A 17,615-nucleotide genomic window follows, 5' to 3' on the forward strand; every position below is an offset into this window, starting at 1 on the left:
TCGGGACAACTCCGCAGCCTTGCTGAGCCTGACTGCCTGCTTGCAGGCTGGCCGGGTCCAGGGCAGGAGCTGAGTCCTGAGCAGAGACTGCCCTGTGGCTCCTCTCCCAGCATTCAGAAGGGACAGGCCTCTGATGCCACTGCCCACGCCCTCTGGGGTCCTGGCTTCCCATAGTGCCTCTGCTAATACTGCTTTGACCAGCCGAGGCACTCTCTGGGGCCCCAAAGGGGGCGGAAGAACAGTGTTCTCCAGCTACTTTTGTTCCTGGTCAGCTCATTCTTAAGACACCTGTGTGTCTGCAGGGTCATGCAGTGGGCCAGGATCTGCCACCGATTACACACCCCACCCTGTCCCCTCTCTAGGCCCCGGTGTTCTCTCTAGAGGATGAGGGGCATTCTCTTGGTAAACAGAACCAATCGGATGTATGAATATTGAACTATCATGTGTCAATAGATCGCTTCTCTCCTGCCAATTCTGACCAACTGGCAGTGTCTCCTGGGAGCACTGTGTTGAGGATCCTGAGAGCACACTGGGTTTAGAGGAGAGAGTGCTGTGATTGACTAGTCATGTCTGCCCCGGGCGTGGGGCTGGGGAGCGAGCAGGGAGTTGCAGGTGCCTGCCATTCCTGACGCACAGTATTCAACAGCTGTTTGACCAGAGTCTTAGCTATGCCTTCCCCTCGGGGAGCAGTGGCAGAACCAGAGTGCGAGGGTCTCCCTCACTCTGCCACCAACAAAGTGCGTGACCTGAGTGAGTGACTGTTTGTGCCTCTGCTGTCTCCATCTGAAAAAATGGGGCTCATTTAGCTTTAGCTTGGGGATTTTTGTGAGGCCGAAAGTTGACAGAATATGAGACAGTGACAATCCAAGGTGACCCACTTCCCATTTCTTTTGTTTCATCCAGGAGACTTGGTATTGGCACGGAAATATCTTCGCTAACAAAGTAGTCATGAGTGGAGTGAAGTGCTCGGGAACGGAGCTGTCCCTGGCTCACTGCCGTCACGATGAGGATGTGACCTGCCCCCAGGGTGCGGTGCAGTACGGGGCTGGAGTCGCCTGCTCAGAAAGTGAGCGTTCCTGGGGGTCCTACCCCACCCTCCCCGCCAGGCTGCAAAGAATCCCGCTGGTTATTCCTTCCAAGGTTCTGGGGCCTCTGCCCTGAGTGGTGCCAAAGAGGAAAGCAGAGATTAATTTTAAGTGAAAAGAGTCGGGGTGGGGGGAGGGGGGAGGAACTACCCCCTACCCACATCCCCACAACTTGCCTGCTGACAGTGGAAAGACAAGCAGGAGGGAGGGACTTGGAGAGTCTGGGAGTCTTGGGTTCAAATGGCAGGGCCAGTGTAGACGAAGTGACTGAGAACTACACGTTCTTACCAGTTGACGAGGAAGAGCGCACCTTCCTTGGAGGATGTCTCTGAGGGCAGTAAAGCAGACGAAGCATATATGAGGTGCTCTGTGCCTGTTGGCTTCCTTCCTTTCACCTTGCTCCAAAGGGCATCTCCCGTTTCACACCGTGGAGGCAACTTCCCGGTGACTCCCTGGGAATCCCAGAGAGCCTAAATACACAGAAGGAGAAACCCTGCCCACACTCAGAATGGCCCAGCTCATGAAGGCTCCCTTCTGTGCTGAGAGAGAGAGAGGGGCCTAGCCGTGCAGCTTTGCGGGCACACTGCTGTCCTGATGCCCAGACTCTGCCCTCCCCACCCCGGCCTTATAAAACCACACTTAGCCTTCTCCCTCGAGAACCTGGCAGGTGGCAGAGGCCCAGGATCTGGCCAGAGAACTTGAGATCAGACCCCACCCGCCATTTATTAGGTGACTTTGGCAAAGTTAGTTAACCACTATGATTTACAGTTGTTTTTTTCTGAGACACTGGAAATTAAATGTGACAATGAATACGTACACGTGCACAATAAACAATGATGCACGTCTTTTACCATCATGGAGAACCTGGGGAAGAGTAAACCTGAACTCAGTGAGCTTCGTCTGCCCATCGACCCCGTTAGACTCACTGACCCAAGCCTTGTAAGGTGGGACTGTCCACCCGGCATGAGCTTCTCTGGGCAGATAGCACAAGTTATCGCGTCCTGTCTGAGGAGATCATCACCCTTGCCAGCCGCCCCCACCCCTGCCCCAGGAAGAAAATCCTAGCAGAGAGAAAGCAGTCAGGGGCCTTTCCTTTGCTTCTTAATTTATTTTATTTTGTAATATACCATTATTGCCAAAAGGAATATATAAAGGAAGATAATATGAACCTCAGTGAAAGGTAGCATGAAATAAAAGCAGATACAAAAGGAGTGCCTGGGTGGCTCAGTTGGTTAAGCGTCCGACTCTTGATTTCATGATCTCAGGGTCATGAGATCGAGCCCCGCGTCAGGCTCCATGCTGACAGCACAGAGCCTGCTTGTGATTCTCTCTCTCCCTCTCTCTCTGCTCTTTCCACCATCCCCTTCTCTCTAAAAATAAATACAAACATTTTAAAAAACAGCAAGAAAGTAGGGGTTGTCAAAAAGGTAGTGGCTCAAAATGGAACCAAGAGAGAGGTTAATAAAAAATTATAGTGTGGAGTCCTATACATTTACTCTTGGGAGGTCATAAAATTCACCATGAACTTCCTAACAGCCAAAAAAGGAAGGAAACCTGGTCATTAATACCAGTATCCATGAAATAGAAACAAACCCATGAGATAGGAGCAACTCACTGTTCTAGTTTCCAAGATGGAAGGGAATTTCTCATGAAAATGGACAGTTATGAGATCAACGGTGCCCTTGACATCCTCATGGCAGATGAGAAGTTTCATGGGGTCCTGAGAACCCCTCAAATTAGGCCAAAGGCATCACTCAGAGTGACTACAGGGAGGCAGTGCCATTTGGGCCGGGAACACAGCTCTTGGCTGATCTGGCTTAATGAATGTTATTCCGAGAGAGAAAGTATATTCTCCAGGCAACCCTTTGTAATTACTTTTTCTCATCCAACCTGTTACACCTGTATCTGCAAGCCTTCTCCTCCTCACCCACCCTCCACATACAGTCCATTTCATTTTTACCTCTCCATGTTTTCTCGACTCCCTCTACCTCCCTCCACCCGACTGTCTCAGCCTGTGTCCAGATGACATTCTTCCATACTGCAGAGGCCCCTCAGCGGGATCCCCACAGCGACATGTGCCCCTCCAACCACTCCCCCTGATTCCAGAAGCCAGAATCAATATTGGCCTCCCACTCATGCCTCCGTCCTGTCCAGACCCGTCCGAGCTTTTCCACAGCACTTAGGTGAGTGCAGGGACTTGCACAAGGCAGGTGTTGCCCGGCCTCGTTGTGGGCCACCCTCCATTCCCCCACCCCTCCTCAGTGTCCCAACCACCCAGGCTTTGGTCCTCCTTCATGCCCCAGGGGCCTGGCACATGCAACTTGACATTATAGAGATACTTCCTATAGTCCCCACTCATCCTCCAGGGAGCAACGAAAACCTAATTGCCTCCGAAGAAATTCTTCCTGACCTCCTCCCCCAGACTGGGTCCCCCTGTCATAATTCCCAACACACCCATGTTTCTCCTTCTATCTCTGGACACAACTGTAATTAAGTAGTATGTGCTTCTGTCTTTCCTGCCACAGTGTAAGGTCTGCCCTGTTCAGCACTGTCCAGAGAGTCCAGTGCAGCGTTCGCTATAGTACTTGGTGGATGGGCAGATGAATTCTTGCTTCAGATGAGTTTCCGGTGGACATTTCGGATGTTAGGGAGGTGAAGGCCCCCTTCTATGGCAGGTGCTGAGAGCGCGGTTCCCAGGCTGCCAGCAAACTGCAGATCATGTTAAGACATCTGAGCTGGGGTTAGGGCTGGCCTCCTCCCAGAAAGAGGAGAGAGCAATGGAGACCCATTTGCTCAGCTCAGAGGTAAGCAAAGGGGCTGTGGGTTGAGTACCGAGTAGGGTGCAGACGGTGAATAAGAGACTCATAACACCCTCTAATAAAAGCATGCCCAGAACACCCGGTACCGGGCATCCTGGTGTGTGCCCTCCAAGAGGAACTATTTCTCAGCGAATGAGGGCCTCCCGATGTATGTCTTCCACTCCCCAAACTACATCCCATCGGTGCTCCCCCTTCGTACCCTTCAGTTCCACATCCAAGCCCTGCAGATGGATTTGTTCTCCAGGGGGTGCCGCCCCGTGCCGGAAATTGTGTCCTGAGAAGCTGCCGTGTTCCACGTGCAGCCGGGAGGCCGTGGGGAATGCTCCAGGCTCTGGCATACTTGAGGGAAGCAAAGCTCACAGGTGCACACCCACTTTAGACATTTACAAGCAACTTGATGGAAAACATAGGATGGGTCTGGTTGTACATCAGATACAATAATTTTGTGACTTGAAATGTACTAGAAATAGTCAATGGAATCCGACTTTTAAAGGGAAACTTACAGTTAACCCTTTTGTAAAGAAGCTAAACCTTCTAATAGAATTGCTTAGTGAGCAAACATGGACTGTAGCCATTGGTAATTTTTTTTAACACCTGCTGTGTGCTGTGTGCTGAGTAAATCGAGCTTTGTTTTACAAGAAATACCTAGGGACACCTGGGTGACTCAGTCAGTTAAGCTTCCAACTTCGGCTCAGGTCATGATCTTGCAGTTCATGAATTCAATTCCTGCATCGGGCTCTGTGCTGACAGCTCAGAACCTAGAGCCTGCTTCAGATTCTGTGTCTCCCTCTCTCTCTGCCCTTCCCCTGCTTGCACTTGCTTGCTCACTTGCTCTCTCTCTCTCAAAAATAAACATTAAAAAAATTTTTTTTTACATAAATTTAAAAAAAATAAAAGAAGTACCTGGGGGAAACCCTCATGTAGAGCAACAGTGTGAGTGGAAATTGAAAGAAGCCATTAAGAAGGTGATTTGGCAGGGGCACCTAGGTGGCTTGGTCAGTTAAGCATCTGACTTCAGCTTAGGACATGGTTCAAGCCCCATGTCGGGCTCTGTGCTGACAGCTCAGAACCTAGAGCCTGCCTCAGATTCTCTCTGGATTGTGCTCTTTCTAAAAAATAAATACACATTTTTTTTAAAAAAAAAGATAATTTGGCAATATGCATCAGAGCCTTGAAAACATATAGCCCTTCCTCCCAGCAGTTTCAATTATAGAAATATATTCTAAAGAAAAAACTGAAGTTAAATACAGATTTACTACAGGATGTTTAACTGTGCAAAAATGTCAAGGAACCAATGCATCTAAAAATATGAGTTAAAGGGCTATGAATTAAGTATTATATAGCCATGAAATGCATGTTGTAATGGATATTTATTAACAAGGAAATACCTCAAGATATATTTGAAGGGAAACAGTATGAGCAGACTGTAAGTCTACATACAATGTCACACATGTTGTAGACTGTGTTTATCGATCCCAGAAGAATCAGACCAAGGTATGGATGGTGCTCTCCCTCAGGGAGGCACACGATCATTGCTGTTGTTTGTGGTTTATTATGGAAAATCTCCGGCCACCCAAAAGTAAAGAAAACAATATAATGAACCCTCATGTACCATCACCCAGACTGAACAGTTGCCAGCATTTTGCCCACCATTTTGCACCAATAACCACAGAGGCGTCCAAGAGGACTCTCAGAGAAGGGGAAGAGGAATTGGGGGTGGCGTTCCTCAAGGAAAGTGACCTTGAGAGGCCATGAGCCAGTCCCAGATGGTGCTGGGGACGGGGAGGGGTGTCTTGTCTTGTTTGAACATCGTGTCTGCCCTCCCTAGCTGCCCCTGACCTGGTCCTCAGTGCGGAGATTGTCCAGCAGAGCACCTACCTGGAGGACCGTCCCATGTTCATGCTCCAATGCGCCATGGAGGAGAACTGCCTGTCAGCCTCGGCTGCCCAGACCGACCCCACCACAGGCTACCGCCGGCTTCTGCGCTTCTCCTCCCAGATCCACAACAATGGGCAGTCTGACTTCCGACCCAAGAATGGCCGCCATGCGTGGATCTGGCATGACTGCCACAGGTGAGCCCTCCTTGTTCATTGTTAGCATGTTACCCTGGCCCCCCACGCTGCACTGGATGGGATTCAGAGTCACAGGGAGCCCTGGAGAGAGCTGACAGGCCACACATCCAGGAGGCAGAGTCTTCCTACACTGGAGGGGTCATTACAATGGCCTTCTACATTTATTCAGCCATTCTCCACTCTCAGCTGCCCCGGCCCACCTCCCCTTCCCTAAGCCCAGTCTCTTTCTTGCCTCCAATGCCTCTACTGTTAGGAAGCAAACTTTTTTTTTGAGGACCCAATGCCTCTCCATTGACCCTTTGGTCAATGGTTTTCAAATGCATCTATGGTAAGTTCACGATCTGTGGGGTGCTTGGGGGCTCTGCAATCTTTGGACTGAGTTCATTCATTAATGTATTTTAAACATCTCGAGAAAGACGGTGGGTGTGGAGACGAGTTCTAGGCCCAGTCGTCGTGAGACCTGGTCTCTCAACCCAGCTGTGTCTGTAACCAGCTGCGCGATGTCAGGCCATCTGGGCTACATCACCGGGGACCTCCAGTGTCCCTGCCAGCCCTGTCTGTGGACTTGGTCCCAGTGCTGTAAGTCCTGCACAAGAACAGAGTGAAATCCTAGAGCCAGCCCTAGCTGGAGCCAACAGAAGCCACCCCATTCATCTCCTTGCCTGTTCTTTTCTTTTTTTCACTTTGCCTTGATTCTTACTCTAATCCAGGACCCACTGCCCCAGCTTGTTTGCATTTTCCTGCTGAGGCCTGAGTTGGGCAGGTAGAGGGAACAGAAGTGAGCACACTTTTGAAAATGAAGGGGCGGAGGCCCCTGCTGTGCACAGGGCAGCAGTGCCCCTCAGGTGTCCATGGCGAGCGCCCTCCTGTGCACCAGTGGTCTCGGCAGCACAGCTCTCGTCCTCGGTCCCTGCGTCTCACGGTGAGGCCCGTGGGCTTGGGCAGAGCCTGACCACCGCAGACCTTCCCATCAGAATCTGCATTTTGTCAGCGTCACCCGCTGATGTGCGCATCTCACATCAGAGCCTGAGAAGCCCCAGCCCAGCTGATCAATCGCTAGGCGTCCTTCCAGCTCAAAAAGGAAGCAGGCACTGTGAGGGGCACAAGAACTGATGTTTATTGACCCCCTTCTAACTGCCAGGCACATGGAACCCTCATTTTCAAGGGTAAGGAGACAGAGGCTCAGTGTCTACATGACTTGCCCAGGGTAACACAAGAAATCGCCCGGCAGGGACCCTCCACTCCCGGCTGTCTGACCCCAGGGCGTGGGCAAATCTCCGTTACCTCTGCTGAATCTTCATCAGAAAGCTATCCTTTTCCTGCTTTTTCCTGTCACAACTGACGGTCCGGTCACATTCCAATCAGTCTTGGGATAGAGCTGTTCCATCTATTTCAAAAGAAAAGACTATGATAGAACTTAGGGTGTTGATTTTCCTTTATAATTATTATAAATTATGTTTTGAATGTCCCGACTAGCCAAGGAATTTTTGGTCTTTATATAGAAACATGCCAGCCTTCTGCAGGGTGGAAGTCAAAGAGTAAAATTAAAGTCATGACCATATTGGTGCCTGATTTCCTTTGGAGACCACGTGGTGGGAGCCCTGGGTCTGCGGGGGCTGATGTTGCTTATTATAAGTGGAACATAATTGCATCTCTGTCCCACACATGGCGGTCCACCCAGACATTACATGGCAGAAGTCTCCGTGGGACATATGCTTGCTCTCCGAGCAATGGTCTGTCCTCTAAGAATACACATGGCGACACCATGGAAGTGTTTCTTCTGATCTGGAGCCCCAAGCATTCCGATCTCTATGCCACCCCACCCCCTGATTTTCCTGTAGTCTATTTCATTTCTTTGCTTACAGATGTTCCCATCAACGATTTGGGAGGGATGGGTGGAAAAACATGCTGGCCAAGAATATGTCCCTCCAAGCCACCCCTTCCTGGTCCGTAACTGAGAGCCTATGACCATAAGGTCTCAGGGAACATAAGAGGACACCCCTGCACCCTGGCCTCCAGAGCTCCAGGGGGCTTCTCCAGGCTCTGTAGGAGGACCTGTCAATAGGACTCCTGGCCCCATACCTCTGTTGGGTCCCTTTGAGAGTCTGATGAAAGCAGGCCCTCCCTCCACTCAAAACAAATTATTTCTGGAAGACTTAATACCCTATCTCAGCAGATTTACAGACCTCGGAGCCAAAGTTGAGAACCCTGGCTCAAATTAGTATGAATGGGGAAAACTATCACTCCCAATTTAATTGATGGTACAATGAGGAACAGAACTGTGTTCCTTGAAAGCCTTAAAATGAAACGTGAAGACTGACCCCCTTAGCACTTGCCTTGCCGATCAGACATAGGAAAAAATGCCCTGAGTTGTTCTCTCTCCTATGCATCATGCCCTTGGTTGATGATCCTGCCCTCCTGCCACTTGCGCCCCAGGGGGTGGAGCCACACCTCTTTAACTGACACATCACATCACAGGTTCCACGGGGTCCGGACGAAGGTGAGCACAGAGCAGCTCTCCTCTGAGGCCTTCGCAGCTCAGGAAGCCCCTGGAGAGGCGCCAGGAGCTGGCCGGTGGGGAGGTGGATGTCCAGCATGGGTGCCAGCCCAGCGAGTCAGGGACAGCCCTGCTACAAGGAGAGACTTTCATTCACTCTGCCCTGCTTCTGCTGCATGCAGAGCAGGCCCCCATGTTGGATCAAAGCCCCACAGGTGCGACGTGGCCCCTGTGAGCCCACGTTAGGCCCTCGTCGCATCCGTAGGGCTTTGGCCTGGCCAGAGGGCTCCTCCTCACACATCGGGGAAGCAGGGTAGAAGGGTGGAAGGCCCCCGCCCTTCATGATAGCACCTCCTGAGACTGGAGCACACCCCCAGTTTTCTCTGCAGTGGGGACAGAGCACTGTCCCAGCCGCAGCTGAGCACCAGCCAGGACTGTCCATTCTATGACATGTGGCTGGTATGGGACAGGATGAAGAGTGACGGCATCTCCTCTACAGTGCGCACAGACTCTCTGATGCAGAGTTTTATTTGGGCCCCCAACAACCTAGGATGACAAGGGAGATACCCAAACCCGCCATCTTCTTCTGGACCAGCCTTGTGGGTCATCCACGTACTCATCAGCTCCTTCTTCCCCTGGTACCATGTCTTAGGATACCGAGCTCTGGAGTCTTGTGCTAGAAGGCCAGCTTTCCTTTTATCCAGATTACAATGACTTCCACCAAGTGTCAGGTTATGCTCTCTCTTCTTAGGTTCTGGAATTTCTTTCCACGTTAGAGTTTCCCTAGGTCTACGCCATGGATCAGGCGTCCTCTTAAGGCTTGCAAAAGTCAGGACACCTCAGCCTGGAAAGAGGAAGTATACCCTCATCACTAGTACACGCCCGTCCATCTTCCTGGTAGCCCCATCTAGATCTCCTGGGGTGCGTAGTTGGCGGGTACCCCTGGCCTCCACAGCCAGCCGGCGGGGAGGAGGACGTGGCCCCAGGGTCATGTCCACACCTGTCCCGGAGATAAAGCACTGGAGCTCCAGGACTGCAGCTAGCTGGGATCAAGAGGCTCCGAACCAGCTGTTCCCTCCTAGTGTTCGCAGGGGAAAAACTGAAGAGCTAGGGAAGACTTAAATCAAGCGTGCAGGAAGCAGGGGGAGTGGGAGAAGGTCAGCCTTACAACAGTCCATCTGTGGCCTCCGTCTGAATTTTGTTTAGACAACGGAACATAAACCTATTTCTCTTCAGTCTTTCCAGCCGGTAAACATGGCAACATAAACCCCTCTCTGAAAGATGCAGACATGTTTTAGGCAATGAGTCAGACCTCATGTCTCATCCTGCTCCTGCAAGCAGCCAAAATAGACTCGTTCAAAGTCATCACTTCCACTTGCCACAAAATGCGTCCTTGTGAATGTTCTCGGGGGGCCCCTGGCCCAGCATCGCTTTACCCAGAAACATCAGCGACCTGGGAAAAGCCCAGCTTAGGAACTCCTGACATTTTTAGCACAAGCAAACACAGGAGGAAGGGGGAAAGAGCCTTTAATTTCCTCTCAGAAAACCGATCCTTTTCATTCCTCTCTTGCCTCTGTCCTGACTGCAGTACTCCGGCGGAGGGAGCCTGAGGCCGGCGCCGTGAGACCTGGGGGGGGGTGAGGAAGCCTGGGAATGGTAGTGGGAATAGTGGTGGTGGTGACGAAAATACTACTCCTGGCACTACTGCGGGCCAGAGTAACAAGAGCGAACCGACAGGTGCTGAGTGCCGCTCTGTTACAAGCCCCGCGTGAGGTTTTTCTGCAGTTTCTCTGATTCAGTCCTTCCAGGAGCCCTGAGAGTGGGTCCTGTTATCATTCCCACTTTCCTGAGGAAGAGGCTCAGGTCGTGCCTAAACACACCCAGGCATTCTGCTCCCCGTGCCTTGGGTGCCTTGAACTTCTGTCTCCCCGTTTGCCCCGTGTCCCCGCAATGGCAGCGACGAGTGTGTTCCAGTAGTTGCAGATGCCTGTGATGCTCGCATGGCGGCTTAGGATGGGCCTGGCCAGCAGAGCGCCTCAGGGAGGCCCCCGCCCGCAAGGGGCAGCCATGTTTGGTCTGACCCCAAAGCACCACCTTCCAAGAATCTGCATCTGTTCTCAATCCCTCCCAGGCCAAGAGATGGGACACTGTTATGTAAATGGTGCGCGGGGCTAGAGCAGCTGGGTCACACAAGCTCTCCGGCCTCTCTTCCGGGGCCCACGAGGACGCGCCTGCCATGCTCTGCTCCTTCCCAAGGGCCTGAGAAGCCCTCTCTCCCCCTTTTTGTGCCAGGAGCACAGAGTCCTGTCGCTCACTCCCTAGCTGGTGCCAGGGAGGCTGAGGCCTCACTGCGTCCTAGTCCCACCTCCTGCCTGACACTGGGCTGTGTGAGGGGCTGGTCCAGATACCCCGCTGCTCTTTCCACCTCTCCCCCTTCCTCCAAGTGCCCTCCCCTTTCTGTTCTTTCCCTCCCCACCAAATTCCCACTTAAAAAAGTTTTCAGGGGCACCTGGGTGGCTCAGTCGGTTAAGCGTCCAACTTCGGTTCAAGTCATGATCCCGCGGTTCGTGGGTTCGAGCCCTGCGTCAGGCTCTGTGCTGACAGCTCAGAGCCTGGAGCCTACCTTGGGTTCTGTGTCTCCCTCTCTCTGCTCCTCCCATGCTCACGCTCTGTCTCTCTCAAATAAATAAATGTAAAAAAAAAAAACAAAACAAAAAAACCATTAAAAAAAAGTTTTCAAAAGACATCAAAAAATCACTTTTATCAGTCTGCAGTAAGCATACCCAATAGGAATGGGCTGGGAGAGCCAAGTTGGTTCCCCGGAGGATTATGAAAAACACCTATTAAAGATATCTTAATTAATTTTTAAAGTTTATTTATTTTGAGGGAGAGAGAGTGCGCGTGCACAAGCAGGGGAGGGGCAGAGAGAAGGAGAGAGAGAGAGAGAGAGAGAGAGAGAGAGAATCCCAAGCAGGGTCCGCTGTCGGCACAGAGCCCAGTGTGGGGCTCAAACTCAGAACCGTGAGATCACGACCTGAGCCGAAATCAAGAGTCGGACGCTTAACCCACTGAGCCCCCCACGAGCCTCTAGATAGCTTAGTTTATTGAGCGTATGGTATCCCAGGCGCGGTGCTCACCCCTTCACCTCGCTAACCCCCACAGTACCTCCTGCATTCCCTACATTGTTATTCCCCTTCAGCTGGTGACAGCCGGGGCCGGGCCGGAGCGTGGCCACTGGAGCTCCATGGTTAGCGATTAGCGGCCTCTGCTTCTGCCCTTCCCCCCCTCAGGCCCTGTCCCCGCTCGGACCACGCTGCTGGCTCCAGCTGCAGGCGGCAGCTCCTCCAGACACTGACCCGCGGGCCCTCTCTCTCACTTCAGGCACTACCACAGCATGGAAGTGTTCACCCACTATGACCTCTTGAACCTCAATGGTACCAAGGTGGCAGAGGGCCACAAAGCCAGCTTCTGCCTGGAGGACACAGAATGCGAAGGAGGTATCTTTGTGTGTGGGCGGGGGGGGGGGGGGGGCTTCAGAGGGGCTCAGATGCCCCCACCTGTCCTGGATCCCAGGCCTGATGCTGGACTCTGTCCCGCTGGCCACTGCTGACTCTCCCCGTGACCCTTCTCTAGCCAGGGCCTTCCATGGCCCCAGCTCTGTGGGCAAGGCCTGGCTATGAAGGAGCCCCCTGAGTTATGCTGATGGGCACAGGTGGGTCCACACGGTCCCCTGGGTAAGGCCCAAACCTGGCACGTGGTCCCCTCTCCCTCTGGCTGCCACAGCCTTTCTCCCTGTGTCCCAGCACCGGGTACCCCTGCCCCACAGGCTCATGCTCTCCGAGTCCAAGCCCAAAAGACCCACCTCTGAGGTTCCTGGACTCTCTCGACTCCCCCAGACAGAGGCAGCTCTCTGCCCACACCCCTAGCAGGCCATTACGGTTGCACTCTGATCACCTGTGGTCATGCCTGCCGTCCAGACCTGACTGGGCCTCAAGGGAGACACAGTGATTCCTCTCCATATACCCAGTGCTCAGAGTAGTGCCCAGACATGGTAGCCTCTCAATAAATGTGTCAGGGACATGCCATGCCAGGAAATCACACACACAGATGGGTTTTTGAGCACCTACTACGTGCCTGGCAACCAGCTGACCCACTAAGGGCGGATTCACAAACCAGACCTGGGCCCACATCCAAGTGCTGATTGTCCAGAGGGTGGCAAGATGACCGCCACATTAAGCTAAATAATCAGCACCAGAACGATCCCAGATAAGCATTCGCTCCATTCCCAGGCTACTGGAAATGCCAGAGTGGCCAGGGGAGGCTTCGTGGAACAGGAGGCGCCAGGCTGGGCCTAAAGGGGCGGGTGGGATGTGGGAATCAAGGCAAGGATTCCAATGAAATGAGAATGGATGAGAAGCCCGCACAGTGGGGAGATGGGATGCCAAGCCCAGAAGCAGCAGAGTTCTGAGGACTTGGGGGACGGGAGAGATTTGCTGAGTGTGGGCTCTGGGAACGTCACCCACCCAGCAGGCCTTCTTGGGGCTCTTTGGGGGAAGGGCAGCTGGGAGGGCAAGTAGTTCAGGCAGTGGGGCCAGGGTGCATGGTGACCGGGCTTCCCTCTGCCCCCGCCTGCAGACATCCAGAAGAATTATGAGTGTGCCAACTTCGGCGAGCAGGGCATCACCATGGGCTGCTGGGACATGTATCGCCATGACATCGACTGCCAGTGGGTCGACATCACTGACGTACCCCCTGGAGACTACCTGTTCCAGGTGAGGGGCACAGGAGGGGGTTTCAGCCCCTGCTGAGGGGAGGAGCAGCCTTCTCCCCAGTGACGGGGGAGGCAGCCCCCTTGGTGGTGGTGTCCAAACACAGAACACGTGCAGGGAGGCACACAAAGCCCTTGGGGAGCTGCCAGGCCCCTGAGACATCGCGTTCAGTTAACACTTGCAAATCAAAGCGCGTGCGCGTAGCCAGGTTTGGTCTTCAGGCTGAGAATTTGTTCCACAGACCCTAAGGCAACCCACATCCGTGGTGTCCTCTGACACAGACTGTCACCTCCCCCCCACCCCTCCCGTGCCCTCACCCTCCCCTGTCTGTGCTGCCGAGGCTGGAAGTAAGCTCAGGAGGAGCCATTCACTCGCAATCGTCTGTGACTTGCCTCTGCCAGAAAAGGTGACCTCCCGAAAGGGTCTGCAGAGGGGACAATGCTGCTGCTGCCTTCCTGTAGACACAGCGGCATGCTCCAGCTGTGCCCCTGGCATGGGAGCAGGGGCACCACATTCCCGGCATCGCCCTCTCTGGAGCACAGGTGTGCTCCGGCCCGCAGAGCTCCCTGGCGCCCTGGCACGTTCCTACACCGCCACCCGTCTAGGTCTCGAGCTCACCCTGCTGGGTGGCAAAGTGGGTGACCAGAAATGTGTCATTCTGCCTTGAAAACTTTCCCAAGGGGCATTCAGCCAGCCCAGAGCCCGGCCCGTGGTCCCCACCCTGGAGACAGCCCTGGGAAGAACCAACACCTGCACAGAAGTGACCACAGAGGGGCTTTGAAAGTTTTCCTGTGCAATTTCAGAGGCTGGAAATCAGACAGCCAAGCACTTTTCCACCCCCAAGCCCAAAACCGCAGACTTGGAGAGGCCCAGCCAAAGAGCAGAGTGCTCTTTATTTTAAAAAATGAATATCCATGTCTCTGTGCACGTACACTGTGCCCAGGGTTTTGTGTTTGAGGTTCGCTACCACTTTGCTGGGTGAACGTGTATTCTCGTGTGTCCTGACAAATGCCACCTATTTAATAACTAGGGCTCGTTGAAGATTGATGCCAGGCCTGGCCGTGCGTAAACCCTGTGAATGAACGTAATTCCCCCAATGAAGGCCTTTACTACTACCCTCATTTTACAGCCAGGCAAACCCAGGTCACATCAACTCTGTATCCGTGTTCCTGACCCCTGACGACACAATTAGCAAGTCAACTTACTGGGAGCGTTTGTGCCTCTGATTAATGGAAAAGAATATTTCCCTTGGGACAGACATGGAACTTTAGATGTGTGATAGCCCTGGCCTGGGATTTCATTGGCCCTCTCCATTCCCACATGGACCTAAGAGCAGACCTCAGTAATGCTGCCAAAGGCGGGAGAGATCCAGGGAAGGAGGACGTGCCTTCCAGGCAGAAGGGCCTGCAGGAAAGGCTCAGAGGCAGGGACGTGTGTGAAGTCACACCTCCAGGAGCACACGGCCTGGTCCTTGTCCCATCCCATCTCACCACATCCTGCTCCCCAGCTCCCTTCTAGTTCCTATCAACAGCCTGTTCTGTGGCCTCCCTGGGCCCCCATTCCTGCCTCTACTAATCTCAAACCTCCCAGGGCACCCGGGAGAGGGTAACCCCTTTTTGAAGGCCGATTTATGGGAGGGTATATGTGTGTGAATCACAGAGAGGCAGACAGAGGTGCACATTCTCACTCCTCCCAGCCTTGACCCTTCATCTCTGGCTAGTCCTGCCCCAGGGCTGCTCTTGGAGCAGGAGGTCGCCCCGACTCTGCAGGCAGGGCTGGTCTCAGTAGAGCCTGGGCCCGGGGTAAAGGGTGACCAGGGCAGGACTCAGCAGCGCCCTCTGACCTGACTCGCCCCCAGGTTGTCATTAACCCCAACTACGAGGTTGCGGAGTCTGACTACACCAACAACATCATGAAGTGCAGGACCCGCTACGACGGCCACCGCATCTGGATGTACAACTGCCACATAGGTAAGGTCCCTGGGCACTGGTGGGGGAGCACGGCACACCCAGAGCTGCCCCCAGGCCCGCCAGCCCCCCGCAGCCCGCCCCCCTCCAGGAGACAGGCGAGAGCTGCCCTTTGTCGAGGAATCAGAGCAGCTTCCTTATTCGGGTAACGAGCGTGGGGAATGGAGCCAGCCTCCCATTTCCACGCACAGGAAGGAAGCTGTAGACACATAAGGCCTGGACAGAGGCTGGGTTTTTGCAGCCAGCTCTGGCCGGGGAAGGAGGGAGGCACGGCACCGGGCTTGGAGCTGAGGCCATCTCATTACGCATGTGACCTCAAACATGTGGGCGTCAGCAATTTGTGGGTTCTGTGTATCATTTTCCTCTGTTGAGAACCAGAGGCTAGTCAAGCACTGTGGCGTCTGGTGGCCAACGAAGAAACTTATCCTCGCACTACACACACTGGGGAACAAGACAGGGAGCAGAGCTTCCTCTTCGGCAGGAAGAGAGACGCCCCCACTCTCGGGATGGCAAAAACTAAACTCGCTATGTCTAGTTGCTCCTTCTCTCGTGTTGCCTGAACACCTGATGTGGGCCTGGCCCTGGGGATGACCAGCACCTAGTTGCTGCCCTGGTGGCGTCGCAGAGGTGGCCCCAGCAGGCCATTTGGTGGAGGGCGGTGGCTCCAGGGCCCCCGAGGCCGGCAGTTCCAATGGGGGAGAAGGCTGAGCATGCGGTTTGCCAAACTCTGTCTCCCCGATGCCTACCCCCTCAGGTGGTTCCTTCAGTGAAGAGACGGAAAAAAAGTTTGAACACTTCAGTGGACTCATAAATAACCAGCTCTCCACACGGTAAAGCACCAGGTCACCTCCTGTCTTGGGGCCACAGCGCATCGTCCCCAACAACTGCAGTCTGATGGCCACACTCCCTCCTCACCCAGCCCCGCCCCTGCCCCATCTCAACCCCCTGCAACCATGCCCAAGGCCCAGGAGAAAGGGGTGTGCCTGTCATTTGCTGGGGGCTGCTGCCTGACCTTTGGAGCCTGGGGACGACCTCCAGGGTGGGGCTTGGCCACAGGGCCGTGGGCGCCAAGAGCCATCTTGTCTGGGACCCCAGGAGCACGGTTAGCAGCAGAGCAAACCACCCAAAGCACGGTCCACCTCAAGTAGGAGAGCACCCCCCTCAATTCACGACAGATACTACGGGGCCATGTTGGTGGTATGAACTATCAACCCAAGGCGGTCAGGTCGGGCTGAATTCCATTTGTCCTTCTCTTAGCTCATGTCCAGCCAACTTGAATACCTAGACCTCTCTTCCAGTTAAACAGACTGCCTCTATCATATTCACATACACAGATAATGCTGCCATGTGTTTTTCTAATTAGGTGAGCTCAGAGTTGGTGCTTCCCCCGGTCCCCCTCCCAAATCCTCTTATTTTTCAAGATACCATTATTATATTTTCACAGACTTTCAAATACAAAGCAACTTAGTGGCATTTAATGGGCATCTGGGCCTTGGAAAGTATAGGTCAAAAGAAAAACCCAACCCACCTGTGTAAGTGGCTCATCCTTCTGTTGTTCCAATTCTGTGGGTTAACTGATTCAACGGTGCTATAGCCAGGGTCCTGGGTGATGAGGACACCCACCAAGCGCCATGTGTCATCACAGACACTTACACATACTTGAAACTTTGAATAAAAAGTTTATGGTACGCATCTGTGTTTCATTTGGGCCTCTGTACCTGGCCCTGAGCCGCAGAGCTGCTCCGTACGGTAGGCGGGAGGGAGCCCGGCATGCGCTTACAGGTTCACGGCTGCAGAGACCTTTCAGAGCGGCTGCAGGGGGTCTCCCTCAGTTCCCACCACAAAAGACCAACTCCTGCCTTCTGGATCACAAAAACACAAGTCATGACCTTTCTTGAACTTGTTCTGTAGTGTCTTTCAGGGGGCACGGCGGCTGTGTTAGGACCGGATGGGACGTTTAGATTTAAACCATCTCGTGGGACTGGGGGACGGAGGGGGGAGTTTCTTCCCGCAAGGGCAGCGCCTCGGCCAGGCTCCAAGGGAGGGGCGGTGATGCGGAGCATGTGCGCCCACAGAGCAGTGGCTGAGCTCTGCCCAGCACTGGCAGGGTGGGCGGTCGAGGCTAGCCACTCTCCCCCAGACACGGGGACTCTCACCCGTATCGAGAGCGTGCTGTGGCCCAGCGGGTCAGAAGGGTCCACAATGACCCCAGAGCACCAGATAGGGCCACCTTGGCACCAAATCCACCCACACCAGAAAAATGAGTGACTGGAGACCTTGTCCCCATAGATGCCCTTGTCCTGTGAGGGGGACTCAAACTCATGGGCCATTTCAGATTTTATCTCTTGGCTTTGCTCAGTTACAGAATTCTGCAAGAAACCCCTCTGTAACCCATGCCGGCAGGTA

General features: G+C 53.6%; 1 protein-coding gene across 1 annotated transcript in view; it reads left to right on the forward strand.

Annotated features, from left to right (window-relative positions):
- LOXL2 (lysyl oxidase like 2) overlaps positions 1-16,897 on the forward strand; it is a 93,320-nt gene extending 76,423 nt beyond the window's left edge. The window contains exons 9-14 of the mRNA XM_019466940.2: positions 904-1,066; positions 5,733-5,976; positions 11,855-11,970; positions 13,109-13,245; positions 15,101-15,212; positions 15,964-16,897. Of these exons, the coding sequence (XP_019322485.1) occupies positions 904-1,066; positions 5,733-5,976; positions 11,855-11,970; positions 13,109-13,245; positions 15,101-15,212; positions 15,964-16,043 (852 nt within the window). The 3' untranslated portion in view covers positions 16,044-16,897. The remainder of the gene's footprint in view (positions 1-903; positions 1,067-5,732; positions 5,977-11,854; positions 11,971-13,108; positions 13,246-15,100; positions 15,213-15,963) is intronic.
- The last annotated feature ends 718 nt before the right edge of the window (positions 16,898-17,615 follow it).

The sequence above is a fragment of the Panthera pardus genome, unplaced genomic scaffold (assembly GCF_024362965.1).
Source record: "Panthera pardus isolate Hobbes unplaced genomic scaffold, ASM2436296v1 HiC_scaffold_13, whole genome shotgun sequence".
NCBI lineage: Eukaryota > Metazoa > Chordata > Mammalia > Carnivora > Felidae > Panthera > Panthera pardus.